This window comes from Chelonia mydas, chromosome 6 (assembly GCF_015237465.2).
Source record: "Chelonia mydas isolate rCheMyd1 chromosome 6, rCheMyd1.pri.v2, whole genome shotgun sequence".
NCBI classification, from domain to species: Eukaryota; Metazoa; Chordata; order Testudines; family Cheloniidae; genus Chelonia; species Chelonia mydas.
In genome coordinates, this window is record NC_051246.2 from 14,313,070 (window position 1) to 14,340,316 (window position 27,247).

Consider the following 27,247-nt stretch of genomic DNA (forward strand, 5'->3'; position numbering starts at 1 on the left):
TTCCCCACTGCAACTTGAGACCATTGCTCCTCGTTCTGGCATCTGCCACCACTGAGAACAGCCGAGCTCCATCCTCTTTGGACCCCCTTCAGGTAGTTGAAGGCTGCTATCAAATCCCCCCTCACTTTTCTCTTCTCTCTCTTCTCTTCTCTCCTCATAAGTCATGTGCCCCAGCCCCCTAATTATTTTCATTGCCCTCCACTGGACTCTCCAATTTGTCCACATCCTTTCTGTAGTGGGGGAGCTCAAACTGGATGCAATACTCCAGATGTGGCCTCACTAGTACCAAATAGAGGGGAATAATCACTTCCCTAGATCTGCTGGCAATGCTCCTACCAATGTAGCCTTGTCACGGAGTTCCCAGACGATGCTCTGGAACTGCTCCCTACGAAGCCAGTCAGGACTCTGGGGAAGTCTCCTTTCTGTGAGCAGCCTGTCTTCAGGACACAACTTCCACCTTCCTGGGTCTGACCTCGGAGCATTCAGCATCCTCTGCCCCTCCGTGCGCTTCCCACAGCGAGTCCACCCAGGCAGGCTCCTGGGGAAGCCAGAGGGTCCTGCACCCCAACTTTGCAGTCAGACGTGACTCTCAGCCAGCCAGTAAAACAGAGGTTTATTAGACGACAGGAACATGGTCTAAAACAGAACTTGTAGGTGCAGAGAACAGGACCCCTCAGCTGGGTCCATTTTGGGAGGCAGTGAGCCAGACAACCACGTCTGCACTTCACTCCATGTCCCCAGCCAGCCCCTCGCTGAAACTCTCTCCAGCCCCTCCTCTGGGCTTTGTCCCTTTCGAGGGCCAGGAGGTCACCTGATTCCTTTGTTGTCCAACCCTTTAGCTCTCACCTTGCAGGAGGGAAGGGCCAGGCGATCAGTTGCCAGGAAACAGGGTGTTGGCCATTCTCTGTGTCCAGACCCCTTCACACACCTGCCCTCTAGGGCTCTGCAATGATCATACACCCTTATCCCACCACCTAGATGCTTAAGAACTGCATAGGGGAAACTGAGGCACCCCCACAATATTCAGAGGAAACATTAAGAACAGTCCCGCTTCGTCATAAGCCTTTTATTTTATTTAAAGTGAATTTTGTAATGTGGTGTTACACCACCATGGGTTCGGCTCTGGCGGCTACAGTTTCAAGCTTATCAGAGTGAAAGTTACCTCTGCTCCTTGCTTCAGAGTTAGTTTCTAGGAACACATAAAGACCAAGGGTGGTGGCCACACATACATTCAGTACAAAGTCTAGTCTATTTTACAGGTTTTATTAAAGTTATGATTACCCAAGCATATAGAAATTCTATACAGAGTTATGCACAAGTTACAAATACAGTTATACTCGCATCCTTAACAATAGTGTTAGGGCATGGCTACACTTGCAGATGTAGAGCGCTGTGAGTTAAACCCACCTTCGGAGAGCGCAGCAGGGAAAGCACTGCGGTCTGTCCACACTGACAGGAACAAGTGCACTGGCGTGGCCACATTTGTGGCACTTGCAGCAGCATTGGGAGCGGTGAATTATGGGCAGCTATCCCATAGAGCACCTCTTCCCATTCTGGAGCTGTGGCTTGTGGGAAGGGAGCAGGGGGGCATTCTGGGTCCTGTCCCAACCCCCCGTGATGCATCGCTTTGCATCCCAGCAAACCCTATGCTTCCGTTCACATTTGGCACCATCTTTCAAAGTTTTTTGTACTGCGCGCTCTGTCTTCCGTTTCGGTCTGCGGGAATGGAGCCCAAACTGCTGAGGAATATGCTGACGAGTCTCGCCAGCATCTCACGTTTGGCAGTCGAGTTATTCCTTATGATCCAAAATGACAGTGAGGACTCTGACGATGATATCGACTCGAATAACGCAAACGACATGAGTTTGCTTGTGGCATTCATGGACATGCTCACCACCGTGGAACGCTGCTTTTGGGCTCGGGAGACAAGCACTGAGTGGTGGGATCACATCGTCACGCAAGTCTGGGATGATGAGCAGTGGCTGCAGAACTTTTGGATGAGAAACGCCACTTTCATGGGACTGTGTGAGGAGCTTGCCCTCACCCTGTGGCGCAAAGACACGAGATTGAGAGCTACCCTGATGGTGGAGAAGCGGGTGGCTATTGCAATCTGGATGCTAGCAACTCCAGACAGCTACCGATTGGTCGCTAACCAGTTTGGAGTGGGGAAGTCGACTGTTGGAATCATGTTGATGCAAGTGTGCAGGGCCATTAATCGCATCCTGCTCAGAAGAACCGTGACTCCGGGTAATGTGCATGACATTGTGGCTGGCTTTGCACAAATGGCTTTCCCTAACTGTGGAGGGGCGATAGATGGCACACACATTCCAATTCTGGCACCAGCCCACCTAGCCTCAGAGTACGTTAATTGGAAGGGCTATTTCTCTATGGTTCTCCAGGCGCTTGTGGATCACCGTGGGCGTTTCATTGACATTAAGGCAGACTGGCCTGGAAAGGTGCATCTTTCGGAACACTGGCCTGTTCAGGAAGCTGCAAGCTGGGACTTTTTTCCCAGACCATAAGATCACCGTAGGGGAAATCGAAATGCCCATTGTGATCCTTGGAGACCCCGCTTACCCTTTAATGCCGTGGCTCATGAAACCCTACACAGGGAGCCTTGACAGCAGCAAGGAGCGGTTCAACAACAGGCTGAGCCGGTGAAGAATGACTGTGGAGTGTGCTTTTGGCTGTTTAAAGGGCCGCTGGTGCTCTCTGTATGGGAAGCTGGATCTGGCTGATGACGGCATCCCCACGGTTATATCCGCGTGCTCTACCCTCCATAACATTTGTGAAGGGAAGGGTGAACGATTCACTCAGGCATGGAACTCGGAGGTTCAACACCCGGAGGCTGAATTTGAACAGCCAGAGAGCCGGGCTATTAGAGGGGCCCAGCGCGGGGCTGCAGGGATTAGGGATGTTTTGAGGGAGCAGTTTGAGGCTGAAAGCCACCAGTAATGTCTGGTGCCCTTCACGGGAGTGAAGTGCAGAGGTTCCAGTATTAGTAGGAATCTGTGTTTGCTATGCTGACTTGCAGTGCCTGTTTCTTTCCTGGGCTAAGGTATCTTTTACTTTATGCAATAATAAAGAATGTTTCCAAAGCAAAAAAAAATCCATTTATTGAAAAGAAACACAACTGCTTGGGAAACCGAAAGGGCAAGGGGGTGGGGTGGGGAATGGTACAATCACAGATTTGTGTATGTCCTGTAATCATACTCAGCCTTCCTGTCTGGAGTGCTGTGCAATGAGTGCTGCACTTCTGGCTGGCTCTACTGCATGGTGATGGGGGTTGAGTGCAGAGGGAAAGGGTCTTAGTTTTCAGGGCTGGGTGGTGAAGCTACAGGTGTTGGAGGCAGCTGATGGTGGTAAGAACCCAGATGTTGGGGAAAGTGGGTTGAAGGTGACATGAGGGCACAAGGGAAAGAGTTTTGGGACAAGGGTTGCAGGCGGGGTCGGGCACGGTAGCGTTCCGCCTGCATGGCTACGAGCGCCTGGATCGAGTCTGCTTGGCGTTCCATTATGCTTATCAGCTGATCCGTGCTTTGCTGGCGGAGCACCACGCTTTTGTGCCAGCATTCCTCATTCTGCTGGTGGATCCTCCTTTCACTGTCCCACCACTCCTGCACTTTTCGATTTTCATTACTTGAATGCTGCATTACTTCATGCAACACGTCTTCCTTGCTTCTACATGGTGTGACAAAGTTCCTGCTCTACCTTGGTGGGTCTTGTGCTTATTGGCGGATTTGCTCGCCTTGGAGCTTCATGGCAGCCCTCAGCTTGACCGTTTTTCTGAACCCACAGTCCAGGTCGACTCCTCCTGTGTCTGACCAGAAGTTGGGAGGTTTGGGGGGGAACCCGGGCCCGCCCTCTACTCCGGGTTCCAGCCCAGGGCCCTGTGGAATGCAGCTGTCTAGAGTGCCTCCTGGAACAGCTGTGCGACAGCTACAACTCCCTGGGCTACTTCCCCATGGCCTCCTCCCAACACCTTCTTTATCATCACCATAGGACCTTCCTCCTGGTGTCTGATAATGCTTGTACTCCTCAGTCCTCCAACAGTCCGCGTTCTCACTCTCGGCTCCTAGTGCCCCTTGCTCCCAGCTCCTCACATGCACACCACAAACTGAAATGAGCTCCTTTTTAAAACCCAGGTGCCCTGATTAGCCTGCCTTAATTGATTCTAGCAGCTTCTTGATTGGCTGCAGGTGTTCTAATCAGCCTGTCTTAATTGTCTCAAAGGTTCCTGATTGTTCTGAAACCTTCCCTGTTACCTTACCCAGGGAAAAGGGACCTACTTAGCCTGGGGCTAATATATCTGCCTTCTGTTACTCTCCTATAGCCATCTGGACCGACCCTGTCACAGTGGCCTCTTTCTGATTCTTTGGAGTCTTTCAGCCAGCGATAACACGGATAGCTGAGATCTCAAGGTTGCATCTGTAAATGCAAAATGCAACACTTAACAGAGGCAGCATTGTTCACACCAGACAGAGCAATGATTCCCCCATACTTAAGGGCAAGCACAGTCTATACAATAGTATAATTTGCCCATCCCAAAGCGAGCGCACATAACCCACAGGAGCCCCAAAATGGTGAGTAAGCACAGGGTCAAGCGTGAATGATTGTTTCACGGCTGTACTGTCCTCTGGGTTTCTGTGCCTTGGGGAGAGCCAACAGTGGCAGGGGCCCTCTCTACTGAACACTGTCCCCACATTTTCCACAGAGTTCATCCTGGAAGATATCTCACTGCTGAGGGTGACCAGGGAAGCAAGGGAGGGTCTTCTACTGCAATGCAGATTCCGCCCTGGCCCATATGCAGCTTGCCTGTGTGCAGCAATGGTCCCTCCGCCCCTCACGGCACAGTGGCATGGACAAGTTAGCGTTACTGGGACAAGGAACACAGTGGCTCTCCCAAGAAACCTGCGCAAGAGCATTGCCCAGGTTCTGGCTGAGACCTTTGAAGAGATCACCGAGACCGATTACCACGATGTGAGAGAGCACATCAACGCCCTATTCCGCATCTAGGCATGCATGCAGCCGAAACCCTCCTCTCCCCAAGAGCCCGAACCGAATAACTTCCTTCCCAAAATAAAAGCCGCTTACCGGGAACCTCCTTTGGTGTTTGTCCTTCCCCAAGCACTGGCTGCCGCAACTGGCTACCTTCCTCCTGGCTTGAGAACAGCTCCTGGCTGCATGCATCTAGGGATGCTGGGGTGTCTTCCTCCGCTGGAGCACCCTCGCTCCCGCTTTGCTGCTGCTCCTCCTCCTCCTCCTCCTCCTCCCGGCTTGTTGCACTGGGCTCTGAGGTGTCCATGGTGGTGCTTGGAGTGGAGGTGGGGTCGCCCGCAAGTACCGCGTCCAGCTCTTTGTAGAAATGGCAGGTCGCAGGGGCAGCACCGGAGCGGCTGTTTGCCTCACAGGCTTTGCGGTAGGCACTCCGCAGCTCCTTCACTTTAACCCTGCACTGCAGTGCGTCCCGGTCACGGCCCCTTTCCATCAGGGCCCTTGATATCTGCCCAAAGGTATCGTAATTCCTGCGGCTGGAGCGCAGCTGGGACTGGACAGCTTCCTCCCCTCAAACACTGATGAGGTCCAGCACCTCACCATTGCTCCATATTGGGGACTGCCTGGCTTCTGGAGGCATAGTCACCTGGACAGATTCGCTGAGAGCACTCCACGCCTGGCTGAGCAAACAGGAAGGGGATTTTCAAAATGCCTAAAGAATTTAAAGGGCAGGTCTGATGGTTGGTCATCTGAGGGCAGGGCAGTAGAGTTCAAAGTGATGACCAGAGTGGCCAGAACAGGCATTGTGGGAAGCTTCTGGAGGCCGATCAGAGCGCACTATAGGACCAAGGTGTCCACACTGGTGCTGCGGCACTCCAGAGGGGGCACAGCAAACATTATTCCACTCGCCGAGGTGGAGTACCACCTCAGCAGCGCTGTAGCCGCGGAGTCAGAGCACTCTACGTGCCTCGCCAGTGTGGCCAGGTAGTGAGCTAGTGCGCCCGGGTCTCCTTTATTGAGCTGTAACTCGCAAGTTTAGCCAAGCCTGCAGGGTCTGATGGGTCTCTCATGGCTTAGTCATCAGTAGAGGGATGGTTCCTGCTGGAGCCTCCCAGAGGGAGCTTAATTTTCCCGTTCGGGGCATCCCCTTTTTATAATGTGATTCTGTCTATACCTACATTCTGCGCATGTCCATAAAAGTGTCAACGATCTTTTCTCTTATTGGTCTGTGTCCCCTGGAAACTTAAGGGACCCCAATTTTCTATAGGCTGGGTAGGTTCCCTTTGTTCTCATTAGCATCGACTCACAACCTGAATCCCATGGTTAAGACACACGTTTGAGACTGATGCGCCTTTATAGTATTTTTATGATCTAATATTAACCTTCTGGGTAATTTTGCACAATGTTACCACTTGGTGCCCCTTTTCCCATAACCTTAGGGCATTACGTTATTTCTCGGTCATTGGCCTGAGTCATCATTTCTTGTCTCCAAGGCCCAAAATGGTTAAGCTAAAGTCTTGCAGGCCTCAACCTACAGGTTCTTGTGTTTCAGTTTGTCTGTCTTACTTACTTACTTACTTGGTTCCTCTAAATACTGATCGATTTTATACTTTTATAATCCTACAAATTAATTTCCAATGAATATATGTAATATAACATTGATTAATCATAACATCACACAATAAATGGATAATAAACTAAAATCATTGCCTACATTTCTTCCCTCCCCCCTCCCCCCGACAGGGTGAGTGTTATCTCATTATAATTGATGATTGGACAATAAGAGCCCTGTCACATACATATTACATGACAGTATCCAGCCATGATTAATATAATAGTACACATAGTAACAATACTATAGACAATAATCCTTTTTTTCCATCCAATTTTCATCTCTCTTGATACAATGAATACCTTATGAGCTGCTATTGTCAAAAATTTCAGACAGTGCTTGGTTTGTCTTATTTATGTTATTCCTAATTTTAATTAATTGCACATTTTTTTTCTTTAACGATTGTTTTAGCTGTAAAGTTTAATGGTTTATATGCATGAAACACTGGAGTGCTCCGTTCAATGAGATCCCGGTGATCTGGGTTGCTAAGAATAACCGTTTCATTTTCGAAAACATTGGAGATATTGTCGTGTGCCCAATAACTGTGGGTACTTGTTGCGTAACACAAAAATTTGGATTTGTTACCATACATCCAAGATGACCATAATAGAATTTCTTGTGATTTAGTTACTACACAATATTATTCCTTTTTGCTATAGGCCACACATTTCGTAAAAGATTTCTATTTGGTTAGTTGCACTGCGCATGATACCAGTGTGCATTGCGTTGGTACCTTTCCAGCTGGTGACACAGTGGAGTTGTTACATCAAACACATTATACCTACAGATCCACTGATGCACCTTTTGAGAGCAGGAAGCAATCCATGGGACTTTCCATGTCTGGGCATTTTGGTGATACACCACCAGTGGAGGTATTTGCATTTGTTTCTTATAGATATCATCTTCTAGGTGGCCTACGGAATGGAAAGCCAGTTGATCACATACATCCTTATCTGGATCGAATACGACCAATGATACTGTGAACGAGGCATATGGATCATAAAATGTCACAGGTTTCATTTAAATAATGTGTCATAATTTGGATGTGGTTTCACAGATCCCAAGTTTCTATTTGAACCAAAAGATTTGTTTTGTTTTCTTTAAATATATTTGGTTTGGCATTCGACTTTCTCTTCTCCATGTTTTGAATACAATGTGGACAATACCAATTCAAAATTTGTTGATCTCTGATTAATTTGGGTACTTTTCTTAGTTCCAAGAATTAATAGGTATTATTAATAGTGTCTATTACATATTCACTATATAATGAACAAATAATTTCTTTTCCAAGTTAATGATTTTTCCCTGATCATTATTATATTTTATCAATTGATCAATCTTATTTTGAGTTTCATTAAACAATTTGGTTATTTCCTGCATATTATACACCATAAATAATTTTTTTTTATTTTGCTAAACCTTTAATTCCTTTAACATGGGGTTGATTACTTTTTTAGCTTTTTTTAATCACATAATTGATATGCCTTATGATTCTTTTAACATTAACCTTATTTCAAATTAGCACCTCTGAATTAATAAACCTGTGATACTGTTCAAAACTAACCTTTATCAATGAGAAGTACTGAAAAGAAAGTTGCAACCTTAATATCTTTACAATAACTAAATTCACTTATTTACCAATTTAGATAAATTTCATACAACAGGGATATGAATAAACTGAACTTGATTAATTAATACCCCTGGTATAGACGTAGCTGTGAGACCACTAACAGGGCCTTCTTGCGAACTGAACACTTCACAAGGTTCTGTGAATAATGGTCTTTTCCATTACTGTGGCTTGTACCTTTACTTTAAAATATTTATTAATAACTTTTACAATACCCGAAGACTTAATTTGGCTACAAGCTTCATATTCTCCTTTATAATTTAGGTTATATATATGTATCTGGTCGATGCTTCAGTTTTTACTGAGCTTTGACATTTGGTTTTGTTTTTCCATAATCCATATGGGATTCCATCACTTATTGATGAAGATTTACCTTCACTTGTAATATGTTTTATATCCTCCCCCCTGGATTTCTTAATTAGGGGAAAAACATCTCTCCCTTATCTACATAAGGCATGTGTTCATTACCTTTTATGTTGTATTTAAGAACAAGTTTCTTATCTATTACTTTTTTACCTTTTGATAAGATTTGTTATGAGTGGTTGGAAGAAGTATTTGACTAACTAAATTTCTTTGTTTTTGTATCTCCAGTGGAAAATCCTTTCCACAATACAAACTTTCACTTATCCTTCAACGCTAACCATACCCCAATCTATACAGACCTGATGTATGACTTTGTACCTTTATGTATTTTCAAAGTTGTACTATTAGTTCATGCTGAAAACAATATTTTAACCCAAGTCGTAATTATAAATTGTCCTTGTGCTGGCTGATAATTCCATTTGAAGAAAATTTCAGTTGAAAAGCGTTGATCTTTCACATCTTAATCTGGTTTTATCCGTTCTTGAGCCGAGATCACTGTTATAATTGCATCCTGCACAACAGACAAGTTTGAGCTTAGTTCCAACATAAAATTTTGATTTGCCTTGACTATTCTTGGTTCTTGTTGTACTGGAAGCGTCTGTTTGGTTTGAAGTGCAGTGTTAAGGCAATAATACAGCATCAAAGTTGTTAAGACATGCATTTTTTTCTTTTCCCTCTACTGGCCTGGCTTTCTCTGATCCTTTACTTCCTCTTTTGTTGTCAACATCTCTGGTTCTTCTGCCTGTGGAGAAATATTTCTTTTCAGGTACAACTTTAATTCTATTAACATGATAGAATTTATCTACCTTTTTTTGGTTCTGATTCTTTATACAGAGGAAACGGAGTCCCTTTATAATATAATGTGGCCCAGTTCACTGGTTACATAAATTGTGTTCTGATACAGCATATTACCACCTGATCTCCAATTTTCCAAGCATTCTCTCTTTCTCCTTTATTAAAATAAACCTTTGCCTTCTGTTTGGATTTTCCCAATTTGATAGCTACCTGCAAGAGAACCTGATTTAAATGTTTTTTAATGCTTGCACATAGGTTTTCAGTTTGACTTCCTCTAGCTGTGTGCCACTGGTATGCCACAAAAGATGCTTTGGCATTCATGTGGTTTGCCCAGTCATCACCTCAAAGGGTGTATGATCTGTGGAAGCAGTGGGAGTTGCCCTGAGTGCCATTAAAATGAGTGGAATCAGGGTATTCCAACTGCATCCATTGGCATCTACCAGTTTCCGCAGCATTCGTTTGATGGTGCAACTTGTTCTCGTTAGCATCCCTGATGATTGAGGTCTATATGAAATGTGCAATTTTGTGGCACTCCCAACAACTGTAAACATCTTTGGAACACTTGCCCAGTAAAATGTGTTCCTCTGCCGGACTCTAACGTAGCAGGGAGTTTCCAATGAGAGAAGACTTGTTTCACCACGTTTTGTTGTTGTGGCTAAAGCAGCATTTGCCTTAAGGGGAAATGCTTTCACCCATTTGGAGAGTGGATCAATAACAAGAAGATATTGGTTTCTTCTGATCATAATAAGTTTCTGTGATTTTTATTTTGGGAGGTATTGATGTGAAAATCTGGGTTCAGATTTTCCCTGGATTAACATCTGGGCACTGTCATAAATATAAAGGGAAGGGTAAACCCCTTTAAAATCCCTCCTGGCCAGAGGAAATCTCCTCTCACCTGTAAAGGGTTAAGAAGCTAAAGGTAACCTCGCTGGCACCTGACCAAAATGACCAATGAGGAGACAAGATACTTTCAAAAGCTGGGAGGAGGGAGAGAAACAAAGGGTATGTGTGTCTGTCTATATTCTGTCTTTGCCAGAGATAGACCAGAAATGAAGCCTTAGAACTTTTAGTAAGTAATCTAGCTAGGTATGTGTTAGATTATGATTTCTTTAAATGGCTGAGAAAAGTATTGTGCTGAATAGAATAACTATTTCTGTCTGTGTATCTTTTTTGTAACTTAAGGTTTTTGCCTAGAGGGGTTCTCTATGTTTTGAATCTAATTACCCTGTAAGGTATCTACCATCCTGATTTTACAGGGGGGATTTTTTTTTTATTTCTATTTACTTCTATTTCTATTAAAAGTCTTTTTGTAAGAAAACTGAATGCTTTTTCATTGTTCTCAGATCCAAGGGTTTGGGTCTGTGGTCACCTATGCAAATTGGTGAGGCTTTTTATCCAACATTTCCCTGGAAAGGGGGGGTGCAAGTGTTGGGAGGATTGTTCATTGTTCTTAAGATCCAAGGGTCTGGGTCTGTAGTCACCTAGGTAAATCGGTGAGGCTTTTTACCAAACCTTGTCCAGGAAGTGGGGTGCAAGGTTTTGGGAAGTATTTTGGGGGGAAAGACGTGTCCAAACAGCTCTTCCCCAGTAACCAGTATTTGTTTGGTGGTGGTAGCGGCCAATCCAAGGACAAAGGGTGGAATATTTTGTACCTTGGGAAGTTTTGACCTAAGCTGGTAAAGATAAGCTTAGGAGGTTTTTTTCATGCAGGTCCCCACATCTGTACCCTAGAGTTCAGAGTGGGGGAGGAACCTTGACAGGCACACATGAGGGTTCCCAGAATACAACAGGGCATCCAGCAGGGGAGATAGAGTCCATGCTGGAGTTATTTTTATACCTCTGTCATGCAATAGCAAAGTCCAGTGTGCTAGGTGAGCATTAGACACCTGTCCATCCTTGATTCGATCAGAAAGCAAGAACTGGAGAGGGGTGTGTGTGTGAAATGTAGAGCTATTGGGTTTAAACCAATTAAAAATGCAAAATGCTTGGTTGTCCAGCTGGTGACCAATAAATATTTTTCACAAGTGGAGTATTTAAGTTCCACTAGGCTCATTCTTTTAGAGCATAGGCTATTGGCCTAAATTTTTCCATGACTCTCTTTAGAAGCTACTGTTGCAAGTGCAATTGCACTCAGAGACCTTTTAAGTAATGCGGTTTGCTGGGATCTGGAGTGATCAGCACAGATGCTTGAATTACTGCTCGCTTCAGTTTTACCAATTGAACTGATCTGATCTGTCCTGGCCCAAGCAATCCCTTTTCTTTCAGAAGTTATACAGTGGACCTGCAATGAAAGCAAAGTTAGGAATGAAGTCTTGATGGTGTCATACCAACCCTAGAAAAGATCATAAAGAAGTTATATCAGTAGGCGTCGATAAGTCTCAAATTGCATCTGCCTTGTGTTGGGCTGATGTTTGACCTCCTTAAAACAAAGTAATACCTAAAAAAGAAAGATGAGGAGATGGTTTGTTCCTGCGCCCTCAAACAGGCATCTTTAAAATACAGCCAGCTCTCCTGGACTCCTTTCCCTCTCATATTAGCTTCCCAGGGGATCCTGCCCATCAGTTCCCTAAGGCAGTCTAAGCCTGCTTTTCTGAAGTCCAGGGTCTGTATTCCTCTGCTCTCCTTTCTTCTTTTTGTCAGGATCCTGAACTCAACCATCTCATGATCACTGCTGCCCAGGTTGCCACCCACTTCTACTTCCCCTACCAATTCTTCCCTGTTTGTGAGCAGCAGGTCAAGAGGAGCATGGCCCCTAGTCGGTTCCTCCAGCACTTGCACCAGGAAGCTGTCCTCAACACTCTCCAAAAACTTCCTGGACTGTCTGTGCACTGCTGTATTGCTCTCTCAGCAGACGTCAGGGTGATTGAATTCCCCGCATGGAAACCAGGGCCTGTGATGAATCTATCATAGAACTATCATGACATTGCCTGCCATCACGTTGTTCTCTCAGTTTTACCCCTTCCCCAACCTTGTGTCTTGTCTATTTAGATAATGTTGCCTCCTTGTTTCCTTGTATTCCTCTGTCTATCTGCATAGATCTGTTGTCTCTTGTCATGTACTAGACTGCGAGCTTTTTCACGTACAAATTGTCTATTTGTTGTGTGGTGTTCAGTGCTTGGCGCAATAGGGTCCTGCCCCATAACTGGGGCTCCTAGGGCACTACAGTAATAGAATAAATAAATAAATAAACAACCACAGCACAAACAGAAGAGACTCTGATCTATGTCCTATGAGGCGCCTCGCCGAGTGACCTGTCATGAAAGAATGTGAAAAGAATGTGAAAATGAAAAACAAAACAAATTTCTGTTTTGAATTTTCCTAAATTACATTTTCCAAAAAGTTTTCATTTTGAAAATTATTTGTTTTTGTGAAAAATTTCCTTAAGTTGAAATGACATTTTCCAAAGGAAACTTTTCTTTGTAGAATTTTTCCCAACCAGCTCAGTGCAGGAGGCCAAACTGTCTGGTCAGAGTGGGCCCTGTTGGCCTTCAAACCTGTGACTCCACCCCAGAGTTCCTAAAAGGGCCTAGTCCCTGTCCGAGTACATCCGCATGCATTGTCTGTATTTTCTGCGTGTGTGAGCTTGGGGTTCCTGCTCCAGTGGACAGTGCTCTGGTCTGTCTCTGTGGGTTCAGAGTTGTCACCATTGGGGTTGTGCCTGCCCCTCCTCCCACTGGCCATACAACTTCCCCATCGTCCTCTCCCCAGCAGAGAGGGACCTTTGTACCAAGCCCTGGGGCTCGTTGACTGTGCCCTGATGGCTTCTTTTCTCTTCCCTATGGGCAGGTTTTCCAGTTCGCAAACCCGCCCTGATCTCTCAGCTGGAGCGAGAGGAGGAGCCATGCGTCCCAGATCCCTCAGCCCCTGAGCAGCAGGAGACCCAGAGGGACGTCCCAACAGGTGAGGGATGAATCAGCCAGCTCAGAAAGCAAAATCCTGGGATCCCAGCCACAAGCTCCCAGGACAATGCCCCCTGGCTGCGTCTGCTGAGCCATGGGGTAGGCAGAGCTTAGCCACAGAGCCAGGAGCTCCCACAATGCCCACCGTCAGATCCACTGAACCATGGGGGAGGCAGAGCCATGAATTCCTGGTTCCCCAAGCCGCACTCTGTCCAATTTGGGTTCTGCCACAGACTCCCTGTGTGACCTTGGGCAAGTCACTTAGATACTGTGTGTGTCGGTTCCCATCTGTACACTGGGGATAACAGCCCTGCCCTGCCTCCCAGGCATGCATGTGGATAAACACATTCAGGATTGTGAGGCACTTGCATACTATGGTGCTGGGGCCTGTCAATACCAGAGATAGACAGACACTTTAATATAACCTGTGTCTGTTAAACAGCTGCACTGGGCTGTGTGGACCTCCTTGTTCTGGTTTTAACCAGGCTTGTTTTGGTTCAGTTCCATGCACATGGTAACAGGTTAAGGGTAAACCAAAGTAGGCACCTCCAGGTGGCAGTTTGCCCTCGTTTAGATAACAGGGTTACTTTGGAGCTGGCTGGAGATTTTTTCCACCACAAAATGACGATTTGCCGAATTTGAAACATCTCAGTTCTGACAGAATTTGGGCTGAAAGCAGGCCGGGAACTGACAGAAACCTGCCTGGTGTCTCGCCAGCTAGCCCCTCCCCAGCGCTTCAGCAGCTCACCAGGAGGGCTGCCCCTGGCCTGGGGTTTCTTAGCTACAGAGGCGCCAGGAGTCTGGAAGCACTGGGATACCCGGCTCCCAAGCTCCCAGGGCCATCAGCAGCTGGCCTGGTGGCTGCCCTGGAGCCGGGGCTCCCAGGCACTCCTGACTCCACGGCACCTGCCTGGACGTGCAGTCGGGAATCCCAGGGAGCACATTTCATTTCACACACACAAACGTTCCTGCAGCTCGGTGTGTCCCAAAGGAAGTACTGCGGGGTCCAAGTTGTGGGGGAAATTTCCAGTTTTTGGTTTTTTGTCCCAATTCGGGACAGACTTTTCTCCAAAAACTCGAATATTTTTGTGAACTTTGAATTCCACTTTCCAGGCAGTGTTAGTTTAGATCCCTCTGCTGGCTTCCCCCTGCACCTGGGGCCCGGCTCACACACCACTTCTCCCTTGGTCCCCGCAGACACCAGGAGGGGGCTGGACGCTGAGGAGCTGGCTGTGCTGCACCACGGGGAGGCAGAGGCACCTGTCAAAGCAGCTCCAACACCCAAGGCCTCACCAAGATGGCCCAAGAGGAAAGCGCCCCAGAGCCCTGGCCGGAAGAGAAAGAAACCCTCTCTGGACGGAGAAGAGCCAGAAGCACCCTCTGAGGGTGGGAAAGAGCAGCTCCCCACCTGTCCCATGTCCATGCAACAGCCGCTTCCTTCTGTGCGCATGCAAAAGCCTTTCCGTCCAGTACGCAGGAAACAGCCACCCCCACCCCTGCGCCGGGAACAGCCTGTCCCTCCCGTGCATAGGGAACAGCTGCCCCCTCCCCTGAGCAGAGAACAGCCTGCCCCTCCCATGCACAGGGTACAGCCTGTCCCTCCCATGCAAAGGGAACAGCTGCCCCCTCCCCTGAGCAGAGAACAGCCTGTCTCCCCCATGCACAGGGAACAGCCACCCCCTCCTGTACGCAGGGAACAGCCGCCCCCTATCCAGCTGCCCCATCTGCCATCCCTGGCTAAGTCCTGCAGCAAGGAGCCAGCAGAGCAAGATTCCCCTCCCAGCAAGAGCCCGCCCCCCTCTGAGAAGTCCTACCAGTGCCCCTTGTGTAGTCAGAACTTCAGGCAGAGCTCGGACCTGCAGCGGCACCGGCGCGTCCACACGGGAGAGAAGCCTTTCCACTGCCTGGTGTGTGAGAAGAGCTTCCGGCTGCAGTCCAACCTGATCGTGCACCAGCGCACGCACACCGGGGAGCGGCCCTACCAGTGCGGGGAGTGCGGCCGGGCCTTCTCGCAGAGCTCCAACCTCCTGACCCACAGCAAGATCCACCTGGGCCAGAAGCCCTACGCCTGCTTCGAGTGCGGCAAGAGCTTCCACCACAGCTCCAACCTCATCATCCACCAGCGCACCCACACCGGCGAGCGGCCCTACGAGTGCAGCGTCTGCACCAAGCGCTTCAGCGACCGCTCCACCCTGGTGCAGCACCGGCGCGTCCACACGGGTGAGCGCCCCTACGCCTGCTCCGAGTGCGGCAAGTGCTTCAGCCAGGCCTCACACCTGGTCAAACACCGACGCACCCACGCAAGCCCCTGCACCAAGAATAGAGCTGCCCCCAGAAAAACACCAGTCACAGCAGCGGAGAGAACCAGCCCTAAAAATGGGGCAGCCATGGGGGAGGAGAGAGCTGCCCCTACTGCTGGGCTGAGAGAGAGGATTGCCACGCCTCAAAATGGAGCAGCTCCAGGGGAGGAAAGAGCAGCCCGGAAAGATGCACCCACAGTGGGGAAGGACAGAGCCACCCAGGAAGTGGTTTCAGAGGGGGAGAAGGACAAAGCAGCTCAGAAAGTTGCTTTGGCCAGGGAAAAGATAGCTGCCCCCAAACGCATGCTGGCAACAAAGGACACGCTGGCCGCAGGGAAGGAAAGGGTAACTCCCACACTTGGGCTGGGTGAGTTGAGAGCTGCCCTCATAAACAGGCTGAGCACAGGAAAGGACAGAGACATGCCAGCTGTGGGGGAGAAGAGAGCACCGACTCCAGCTGCACCGGCTCTGCATGAGGAGCGAGCCGCTCTGAAAGATGCACTGAGGGCAGGGAAGGACAAAGTAGCAACAAACCACACATCAGCTGCGGAGAAGGGGAGCATCGCCCCCAAACGCACGCTGGCCATGAGGCAGGGAAGAGCCAGCCCCAAGCACACACTGGCCACAGGAAAGGGGAGAGCCAACCCTGAACACGCACTGGCCACGGGGAAAGGGAGAGCCAGCCCCAAACACGCACTTGCCCCGGGGAAGGGGGGAGCCGGCCCCAAACACGCACTTGCCCCGGGGAAGGGGGGAGCCGGCCCCAAACACGCACTTGCCCCGGGGAAGGGGGGAGCCGGCCCCAAACACGCACTTGCCCCGGGAAGGGGGGAGCCGGCCCCAAACACGCACTTGCCCCGGGGAAGGGGGGAGCCGGCCCCAAACACGCACTTGCCCCGGGGAAGGGGGGAGCCGGCCCCAAACACGCACTTGCCCCGGGGAAGGGGGGAGCCGGCCCCAAACACGCACTTGCCCCGGGGAAGGGGGGAGCCGGCCCCAAACACGCACTTGCCCCGGGGAAGGGGGGAGCCGGCCCCAAACACGCACTTGCCACGGGGAAGGAGGGAGCCGGCTCCAAACACGCACTTGCCACAGGGAAGGGGGGAGATGCCCCCAAACACGTGCTGGCCACGGGGAAGGGGAGAGCCAGCCCCAAACACGTATCAGGCACACGGGAGCGCAGACAGCAGGGGAATCCTCTCATGTCACTGCGTGATAGGGGCAGGGATGGCTCACGGGGGGAACAGACTGTGAGGAGCCCCATCACTGCACGGTAGGGTCCTGGCTGGCTTCTCTGAACATGCATTCAGCTGGTTTTCCACTGACTGGGTGTGAAACCCCATCAATGTGCAGGAGGGAAGTAATGCCAAGGCCATAGGCTCGCACTTAGGCAGCAGTGGAGAAGCTGGCCTGGCGTGGGATGCATGAACAGCACAGAGAGGACGGGCAGCACGAAGGCACTTCTGGCACCGCGGGACCGGAGCTGGCAGAGCAAGTGGCTGGCGTGTAAAATGCAAGCACAGACCTCTCTCTCTCTCAGGGTGGGGGGAGAGAGGAGGCTGAAATCTTGGCAGGCAACAGGAAGGGAGAGTTGGGTGAATTTTAAACTCTCAGATTGGGCCCTGAGCTGAGGGAGTGTAAAAAAAGCTCTAGAAATCTCCCTCTGTGTGGAATTAAAATGAGAAGAAAGGTTCTGGTGTGACCAACTCGTGATCTGTGGTCTTGTCTCTTAAAGCCCCAGCTCTGCTTTTATAGATAAAAAGAAAATCTGGGTCTAGTCCAATGACCGGAGAGAAAAAATTTTAGGGGTCTGGCAACAAAAATGATTAGGGGTCTAGAGCACATGACTTATGAGGAGAGGCTGAGGGAGCTGGGATTGTTTAGTCTGCAGAAGAGAAGAATGAGGGGGGATTTGATAGCTGCTTTCAACTACCTGAAAGGGGGTTCCAAAGAGGATGGCTCTAGACTGTTCTCAATGGTAGCAGATGACAGAACGAGGAGTAATGGTCTCAAGTTGCAATGGGGGAGGTTTAGATTGGATATTAGGAAAAACTTTTTCACTAAGAGGGTGGTGAAACACTGGAATGCGTTACCTAGGGAGGTGGTAGAATCTCCTTCCTTACAGGTTTTTAAGGTCAGGCTTGACAAAGCCCTGGCTGGGATGATTTAACTGGGACTTGGTCCTGCTTTGAGCAGGGGGTTGGACTAGATGACCTTCTGGGGTCCCTTCCAACCCTGATATTCTATGATTCTATGAAAAATCAAGGAAACTCAAACCCTATTGGCTACAATGCCAGAGGGCAAATCACTCTGTCTTAATTTATTTTATTTTATTAAATCTAATGAGTTTTTAAACCGATTTTGTGATATTTTGGGTCTGACTCCATGTTTCTTTGAAGGCCTGGGGCTTTTGGGGGAGGAGGGGCTGGTAAAGCCCCAGGAGGCAGTTTTAGAAGCACAGTGAATGTATCCTCCACGTCCATTGCCACCCCCATGCTGCATCCCAGGCGAGCCCTAATGGGGAAATGGTCGAGAAGTGGCAGCCCCATTCTCAAGGGGTAGATGCATTGTGCACTCTTACACCTGTAGAACGCTGTTGGGATTGTTCTTAGCAAATTGTTGTGGCCACAGCCCATTGGAAGAAGTTTAAAAAAAAACTGTCGGCCTAATTTTTAAATGGACAGTGCCCCTTTCATAGCGTTTTAGGTCAGATCATTGTAACGGTGTAGTCTGATCTCCTGCGTACCACCGTCCATAGGCCTTCCATTAATTAAATGCTGCTTCAAGCCCAATAGCTAGGACCCTACCAAATTCACAGTCCATTTTCATAACTTGCACAATTATCGCATTTTAAAAAATCTTGAATATCATGTTTTCAGGTATTTAAATCTTAAATTTCACGGTGCTGTAACAAACATGAATATGTATTTAAAAACAGCAAAATATAAACATGCAAAGCCCTTAAGATTCAGCGTTTCTCAAACTGGAGGTCCCTACCTAAAGGGGGTCGCAAGGCTGTTGTAGAGGGTGGCCACAGAGCAGCAGGTGCTGGCTATGCACCCAGCTCTGAAAGCAGCGCTGCCGCCAGCCAGAGCACAGCAGTAAGGGTGACAACACTGTGACCCCCCTACAATAGCCTTGCAACCCCCTTTTGGGTTTCGGCCCCCAGTTTGGGAAAAGCTGCGTACTTCTGTATAGGGTACTTTTATAATATAGGTAAAAGTACACAAAAGACCAGATTTCACGGTCCGTGATACATTTTTTACAGCTGTGAATGTGGTAGGGCCCTATTTATAAGCTATATTAGCTGACTATATTGTGCTCCTTGGGCCTTTCACTGCCCCTTTCTCTGAGCCAGTCTTAAAACAACTCGGTTCAGCAATAAAAGTGCTTCACTGGGCTACCCCAGGGACGTAACCAACAGACGAAATCTTTATGACATAGGCTACGCTCCAGGGGATGAATACATGTCATTCCCATATTGTTCCCAGTCTCACAGGGATGCTGTGAGGGTCTTGTGACTAAAGAGCAGGCTAGGAATTTCCTGAGTTGTTTTTTTAAGAAAACATTTTTAAAAAACACGTGTGACAACGGGCTGTATATGATTTTATCTCCCTCAAGAGCGAGATTACCAGCTGGAGCCAGCTTCTGAATCCAGTGAGTAGCTACTGAAGGTTGCTGGAAAGATTTAACAGAGCTTTGGACAGACCTGTAGTCTCAGTGTGTGCAATGAGACGACCCCCATGCGTGAGGCTTTGCACGCCTGGCTCCTACCTTTGCCCGTAGCTCTAGGTGTCGTGACACGCTGGAACACGTTGGTCAAGGGGTGCGTCTTGACAGCAGGGTGAGCCCCAAGGTCTGAGCTCTTGGAGTTAGCCTAGCCCCAGTGTTAGCCACCACAATGCAAAGCCTGACTTGAGTTACTGTGTCCTGATAGGTGCCGCCCTCCCCCACAAGCGTTAGGACTACAGGAGACATATCCCATGGTGCTTTGTGCTGCAGCAAACTGAGCTGCTCTAGGATTTTTTCCCCCCAGTGCACTGAGAGAGAATTTTTCTGACCTTCTGGGCCCATGGGGGCATTGTGGAAAGGCACTGGAGGACTATCAGCACTGCAGTGGGTTAACCTGCGTCCTCACTGCAAAGGGGGCAGGTTAGCAGCCTGAATGAAAGCAGCACCAGGACTTTAACCCACCTGGGTTTAAAACCCCCTACAGAGCTCAGGAGAGAGGATTTTGTGTGTATGGACAGGGGGTAAGAGCAGTGAAGACAGAGTCTCTGAAACACAAGACAACATACTAGTCGAATCGGCAGAGTCTGTAACTTGCCTGTCCCAGCAGAGCGTGGCTGATGGGCTTACAGTAACCATGGCACAGACCTCTCCCAAGAGCACATCCCAGCACAGACACTCTGCTGCTGGGCGAACTAAGGCCGACACCTAGAACTGCTCCCACACCTCTTGCCACACACACAAAAGTTTTCATCCAACTAAACCTTTCACACGCACAAAAAATAGTTTAGAATTAAAAAATAAAAAAAATTGTCAAAATAACACTTTCAGGGGGAGTCCTGTGGCACTTTAAAGACTAACAAATTTATTTGGGCATAAGCTTTCAGGGGTAAAAAACCAGGATTTTTTACCCACAAAAGCTTATGCCCAAATAAATATGTTAGTCTTTAAGGTGCCACCAGACTCCTCGTTGTTTTTGTGATTTCAGACTAACACGGCTACCCCTCTGATACTTTTAGGGGGGAAAGCAATATTTTCAGTATTTAAAAAAAATTTCCTTTCAAAATAGTCAGAAAATGCACACTTTGTTTTTAAATTCCCCATCATTAACTGGCCCATTTTCTCTAGATTTTATTTTTAAACTTAAAAAGTGAGAGAATGTTTAAAAAGTGAAAGAATGAAAGTTTTAAAGTACCACTTCCATTTTAATTCTCTTTAATTGACATCAAATAGCAAAGTAGCAATTTACTGTTTTTTCCAATTAAAAAAAAAAAGTGAGAAAGTTTAGACTCCCCATTTAGTCAACAAAATTCCTTCCTCCCAGTGGAAAGATAAAACATTTTAAAAGACACTGGGATTTTTCCCGATCAAAATAAAGGAAAAATTGCACTTTTCCATCAAAAAAAATATTTCAGAGTTGAAAGCAGTTTGAACAAAAACAACAATCTTGTCACTGGAAATTTTCTATTGGGGGTGGGAGGGGGAGACCCATTTTGAGCAGCTCTGCCTGGAGCTCCAAAACTAGCCTTTCTCCCTGCACCCCGCCCACTCCCTCAAAAAAATATATATATTTTGAAAGGTCCCATTCCCAGAAGTGAATAACTCCAAATAAGCTGGCACTGGAGTTGATGCATTGAGTCATTTTTGGAGGCACGTTTTACAACATCACTAAGATATCTGAGTGGGGAAAACATTTCCTGTTTCAGCTCCTCACCGCCACAGCGCGCCATGCGAGCCCACTGACCTCAGACTTCACCAAGGCAAGCCGGTGGGCAGGAAACCACACATGGGACGTTCCCAATGGAAATTGTCTGTGTTTTATAGGAAAAGCATTTCACTGGAAGTGAAGGGAGCACAGCTGAAGGTCTGCTTGGGATGGAAAATGAAAGGTGACTGGAAAGGGAAAATTGGCTGTTTGTTTATGATGCTTGATTTTTTTCATTTTTTCCATTAGAAATATTGATTCCTGACTTCCAATTTTGCTAGGGGGTCCCATGGGGAGGCGGAGAATTTAGCAGGATTATACCACAGGAAAGCACAGACTGGGACTTCTACACTTTGGCCTCAGATTTCAATCACATGCCGAGGTACCTGTCTCTATCTGCAATGCCAAAGGGGCTGCCGAGCTGATTCTCATTGCAGGCTGGTTGCATCAATAGCCTATTTTGTTCAAAGCTCTAACTCAGGCTTGGCAGAAGAGCTGTCTGTGTAAGAGATTCACCCCCTGCTAGCTGAGGAATCACCCACTCCAGTTTTCTCCTAGCAGTCTGCCAAAAATCTGGGAAGGCAAGGATTGATCGCCAGGGCTCAGATTTTCCAACTAGCACCCAACTGGTCAGATTAAAAGAACAAGCAGAGAAAAGCTCTAACTCAACAAAAGGGGAAGCCCTCTAACATCTTCTTCCCACGTCTGAAGGAGCAGGAAGAAAAAAGCCCATGGCGTTATTTCTCTCTTCACAGGTCACCCAGGATGGTGCCCTTTCAGAGATGCTGTCCTCCTCTCGCAGGCACACAGTGAACTCGGGGGGAACCTTCCTCCACTTTCATTTGGTTTGTTTTAAAATTAGGATTCCAGGCTTAAAACATCAGAATGATCTATTCATAGTAATGATGTACATTGCCCTTACTGCTCTGTTGATACAACAATATTGCCACACAGGCTGTAACGCAATAAAACAAAGTGACTTTGGGTTCTTTTGACTCATTATTGTACTTAGCTGGGACCTGATTTTTTATATTTGCATTCATTTGATTACGTTTAACAATTTATAACACAGATAACCAACTGAGACACATGGTGACATTGTAAAACACTGTCGCTATCAATACTACATTAACGTTGCCGTAGTTTGCTTTTAATGATCTTACACATTCTAGCCTGGGTTCTGCCACATTATTTAACAAGTCCCACATCAACATTAGAAACAAACATAGGCAGCATGTGAACCGCTGGCTGGGGGAGGCTACCCCCCCAGCCCTGCCCCTTCCACCCGCGGCCCCGTCCCTTCCATGCACCCCAGAACCCAGAGCCCCCCCAAGGCCACTGGCCCCTGCCCCAGGCTGGCTAGTGCCCGCAGCCCCCCCGCCAGCCCCAGGAAGGTGGGCAGCGTGGCCAAGCCCCTGGAGCCCAGTGGTACCACCAAAGCAGGGCCTTGGGGGCAGAGTGTGGGCAGGGCCACGCCTGGCTGTTTGGGGAGGCACAGCGTCCCCCAGCCTCCCCTACCTGCCGCCCATGGAAACAAAGTTATAATTACATTATTTATTGAGGCAAATAGACCTGTATTTATTACTAGCATTTGCAAAGGAACTGAACTACCACTAGTGCATTATAATAATCCACCAATGGTGGTTACAACCTGATTAGAATACTGAAATAGAGTGGTACCACAAAAAAATGTTTTCAATATTTTTCTTTCATAGTTTCGCACACAAAAATGTTTGCTGAAACACAAAACCCACAATTAAAAAAAAAAACAAACCCAACAGTCACATGACATAAAACATATAACCAAGGAACAAATTATCCCAACATTATTATACATAAACAAAATATATTAGAAAACAAAGAGTTAAAAACACAAAACAAACCACAATCAATGGATTAAACATTGCTGTTTAGGGCGGAGGTTCTCAAACGGGCGGGCACAGAATGTATTCTGGGAATGTGTGAAATTACTGAGCACATTCAGAGCTGGGTGGCTGGAGAGCAGCAGCTGCTGGCCGGGCACCCAGCTCAGAAGGCAGCACCCACCACCAGCAGCATCGGAGAAGTAAGGGTGGCATGGTATTGCTACCCTGACTTCTGCGCTGCTGCTGCTGGCAGCGCTGCCTTCAGAGCTGGGCACCAGGGCACCAGCCGCTGCTCTCCACTCTGCCTTCAGAGCTGGACAGCCAGAGAGTGGCTGCTGCTGGCCCGGCACCTGGCTGGGGAGAGAGAGAGAGAGCGTGTGTAAAAATGACTACAGACACAAAGAGGGGCACAAGCAAATAAATTTGAGAACTCCTGGTTTAGGACACAGCCAATAAACCTCAGGCTTAAAATCGTTATTTACCCTTGACTTAGTTCACAGCAGCATTGATCAATAAGGAAAACAGGCACTGGAAATTTGTCCATTTTTAAACAGAATGATATCAAGAAAAACCTACTTGAGTTAACAACCTCCTTTTAGCTAGATTGCACCTTAATTTACCTATAAAAATTAAATAGTTTAGTTAAGAGCCAAAAAGTGTCTTCCCTGACTATTCATATCCTATATAAAAATTATTTTTAAAGGGATATTAACACATGCTTTATTCACTTAGGAGCCCTAAAAGAAAAATTGCAAGGAATAAGTCTGGATATTTCTATTTTGATGAATGACTGTTATATTGTGGGTAGCAGGGGCTACTACCTTTTATTTTTATATTTTTTTTTTTTGGTTTTTGCTAGAGGCTTCAGTGAGTCTTCAATACTTCCTTAAAAGAATGATCCCTGTGTAAAACAGAAAAGTTCTACATTGTTCATTTCCTTTATCACGACCACAGGGGGTGTGTCCTGAACTACAACTGACCGGATACTTATCTCTGGGATAATGATACACAATAACCAATTAGTAAAATCAAGGATATGTTTATTAACAACCAAAAATTTGAACCCAGCTAGTTCTGTAGCTAGCAGTCCAGCCAATACAGATGTTCAAGCAACAGAACAATATAAATACTTAATATTTTAATTGTACCTAAGGTTTTCCCTTTGTTCCTTTTTTCTGCCTTTTCCCCTTCCCCCACCATATTTTGCAGTTTAGAAGATTAGTGGGGGCGGGTTTGCTTTATATCTGGCATAGCCTCATTTAAAGAAGATGCTGAACCTTACAACTTACTAATATTTTTAAAGGATACTAAATTAGATGCTCCTATAGGACTAAAACACTTTCCCTTATTTTAATAATGTATTTTGAACAGAGTCAGTTGAATTACCACTCGTTTATGGGCAATAAATTTGTAATGTCATTAAGCCAAATTTAGGTTAAAAGCAAATCGCTTCGCCTGTTTCCCCTTTTCACAAACACAGGCTAGGGAAGTCACTTCCCCTTTGTGTCTGCAGCAACATGTTGGCTACTGGCCAAGAAGTGTTAACTTTTGACTGGTTTCTGTCAACTTTGACTAAAGAACAGACACAGGCATTACAGCTTAAAGGCACAGTGGACAATTAATGCCTTACTATCCTTGACTTTAAATTATTTTCCATTATTATTATTAAGATGACAGATTTTTATGAATCCTTTTAAAAGAACATTTATTTCACACACATTTTACATAAATATTTCTATCTCTACGACTACTTGCCGTTCCTCCTGCTGCTCCACCTCCCCTGAGTTTCTCCCCCACCTTTTCTTACCTCCTCCCTGCATCCTTAATATACTTCAACACAAAAACTTGTTAGGCCATTTGTTTGCCTGGTCATACTCTGCTGACTCCATTTCTTCTTTATTTATCTTTGGCTGTAGTATAAATAACAACTGATTTTAAGCCTTTTACACATCGCTCGGTGGAATCCTTCCCACAATTTTCTTAACTTTATTCTTAAATTTCTTAATTGGTTTCAACATACTTCATGTCCTTAAAATTCTTTAACACACTCGATTGTGCTTAAAATTCCTGGAGTGGGCTGCGGTTATTCTCTCCCTCCCTAGGCTACTCATAGCTAAGGCTACGTTTTAGTCACGGGTATTTTTAGTAAAAGTCATGGACAAGTCACAGGCAGTAAACAAAAATTCATCGCCTGTGACCTGTCCATGACTTGTACTATATACCCCTGACTAAATCTTGGGGGGGAGGCAGCCCAGAGGGCACTGCGGGTGCTCGGGGAGGGGGTGTTAATCGGGCTGGCAGGCTCCCTACCTGGTTCCAGGCCTTCCCGGAAGTGGCGACATCCCTCCACTCCTAGGCGGAGGCGTGGCCAGGCAGGCTCTAGGCCTGACGCTATTCAGCATTTTCAGCAATGATCTGGAAGTAAATACAAAATCACGGCTGATAACATTTGCGGATGACAACGAGACTGGTGGAGTGGTAAATAATGATGAGGTCAGGGCTGTCACTCAGCGGGATCTGGATGGCTTGGTAAGCTGGGCCCATTCAAACCAGATGCCTTTCAATACAGCCAAATGCATCAACATCCATCTAGGAATAAGGAATGCAGACCAAACCTACAAGATGGGCTGCAACCTGGAAAGCAGTGACTCTGACAAGGCTCTAAGGGTCGTGGTGGACAGACAACTTGAACACAAGCGCCTACTGTGATGTGGCAAAAGGGCTGATGCAGTTGTGGGTGTATAAACAGGGGAGTAGTGAGTAGAAGAACCAAAGGCTGGAAGCTGAAGCCGGACAAATTCAAATCAGAAATGAAGCACACATTTCTAACAGCGAGGGTGACTGACCATTGGAACACTGCCCGGGCACCCAGCCACCGAGACCAGTGCCCCGGCGTGCTGGACACTGCCTAGGCACCCAGTGAAAAACACTCTCTGCCCCTAGGATCTCTCACAATCTAAATAGGCATTAAAGAGGTGTAGTGTCCCCTTTCCACCCTGTTACTTTTTAATGCCAATCTGCTTAAAGGGTTTGATGGACAGGTCTGGGTTCTTCTGGATTCTGCCACCCACTTAGCAGGCTGTATCTTCTTTACTTTTTCCTATCAATTTATTTGGCAGTGCCTCCACCCCCCTCTCTTCTTCCTGGGCAGCTTGGGAGGAAAATTCTAACCACAGGGTAACCCCCACTTACTTGCCAGATAGTTTGAGACTCCCAAGAAATAACACCAATACATACAATATATTTAACACAGTAATTATATTAAACAGGAGACAAAGATAACATAACAGGGTAAAACACTATTCTTAGGGTCACCGGTGCCCACACTGATAATACCCGTGACTTTTCCCAGTCACATGACCTGATGTAGCAAATGTAAGATCAGTGTCCCGTTGGTATACGTACTTTGGTGGGCTCCTTGATGACCTATGACCACAATATCTACTCTGCCGTGGTTTAGAAGGGTGGCTGACTCAGTTCAGCACAGCCTAAAGAACTCACAAGTGGGAGGAGGTGGTAAGTCCCTCCACAATTTTAATACGCAGCAGGTTATAAAATCCCCAAACCCTTACTCCCTGGCTTGAGGACACAGTTCAGGGAGTAGGGGGTCCCCAAAACAATTTCCCTGCCTAACTAAAAGATGGTGCACTCACAAACTCCATGATTGATCCTTAGGTTCAGAAATGACTCTGGACTCCTCTGTCACTACACAGGGGCTGATCTCTTCAGGCAGAGATCCTCTTCAGGCAGGAGTCAGGCTGCTTCTGGTCCCAGGATTTCCCCTCCCCACAAAGGGGTGCAGGGGTCAAGGTGCAGATTACACAAGTACACTAAAATCCAAATGGTCGTCTCCTAGCCCAGCGCCCAGACACTCACAGCAGGCAGCAGCCCTGGACCAGCAGCCAGAGCAGAGCTGACCATGTGGTGACTGGTCTCACCTATGGAGCTGGAGGGGGAACTCACCCTGGCTGGGGAAGCTTCCCAGCAAAACTCTACAAACTGGGAGTCATCAGTGGAGAGGGAAAAGCCCAGCTGCGGGCTCTGGCTGTCAGGTCCCCGGAGGCCAGTTCTCAGGGGGAACCCTGCATGCAGACCTGGGACTCACCAGCTCCCCACACAGGGTATGTCTACACTACGGAATAAGGTCGAATTTATAGAAGTCGGTTTTTTAGAAATCGGTTTTATATATTCGAGTGTGTGTGTCCCCACAGAAGTGCATTAAGTGCATTAACTCGGCGGAGTGCTTCCACAGTACCGAGGCTAGAGTCGACTTCCGGAGCGTTGCACTGTGGGTAGCTATCCCACAGTTCCCACAGTCTCCGCTGCCCATTGGAATTCTGGGTTGAGATCCCAATGC

General features: G+C 47.4%; 1 protein-coding gene and 1 long non-coding RNA gene across 5 annotated transcripts in view; one reads left to right on the forward strand and one right to left on the reverse strand.

Moving 5' to 3' along the window:
* Positions 1-17,384, forward strand: part of LOC102946273 (zinc finger protein ZFPM1) — a 29,180-nt gene extending 11,796 nt beyond the window's left edge. Inside the window, exons 4-5 of one of the 2 annotated variants that reach the window (XM_027832272.3) lie at positions 13,179-13,292; positions 14,489-17,384. In XM_027832272.3, coding sequence (XP_027688073.3) covers positions 13,179-13,292; positions 14,489-16,845 — 2,471 coding nt within the window. In that variant the 3' untranslated portion in view covers positions 16,846-17,384. Of the gene's footprint in view, positions 1-13,178; positions 13,293-14,404 lie in introns of both variants that reach the window. The other variant, XM_043549419.1, reaches the window with a different exon arrangement.
* On the reverse strand, positions 5,891-26,986 carry LOC119566376. Of its 3 annotated transcripts, XR_006291737.1 has the most exons (4): positions 26,544-26,986; positions 25,201-25,305; positions 11,724-11,829; positions 5,891-9,339 (listed from the first exon to the last, which is right to left on the reverse strand). It is a non-coding gene; the product is annotated as an uncharacterized LOC119566376 (long non-coding RNA). The 3 variants fall into 3 exon arrangements; XR_006291738.1 differs by lacking the exon at positions 11,724-11,829; XR_005225378.2 differs by lacking the exons at positions 5,891-9,339; positions 11,724-11,829 and adding an exon at positions 21,204-23,240.
* Between the last annotated feature and the right edge of the window lie 261 nt (positions 26,987-27,247).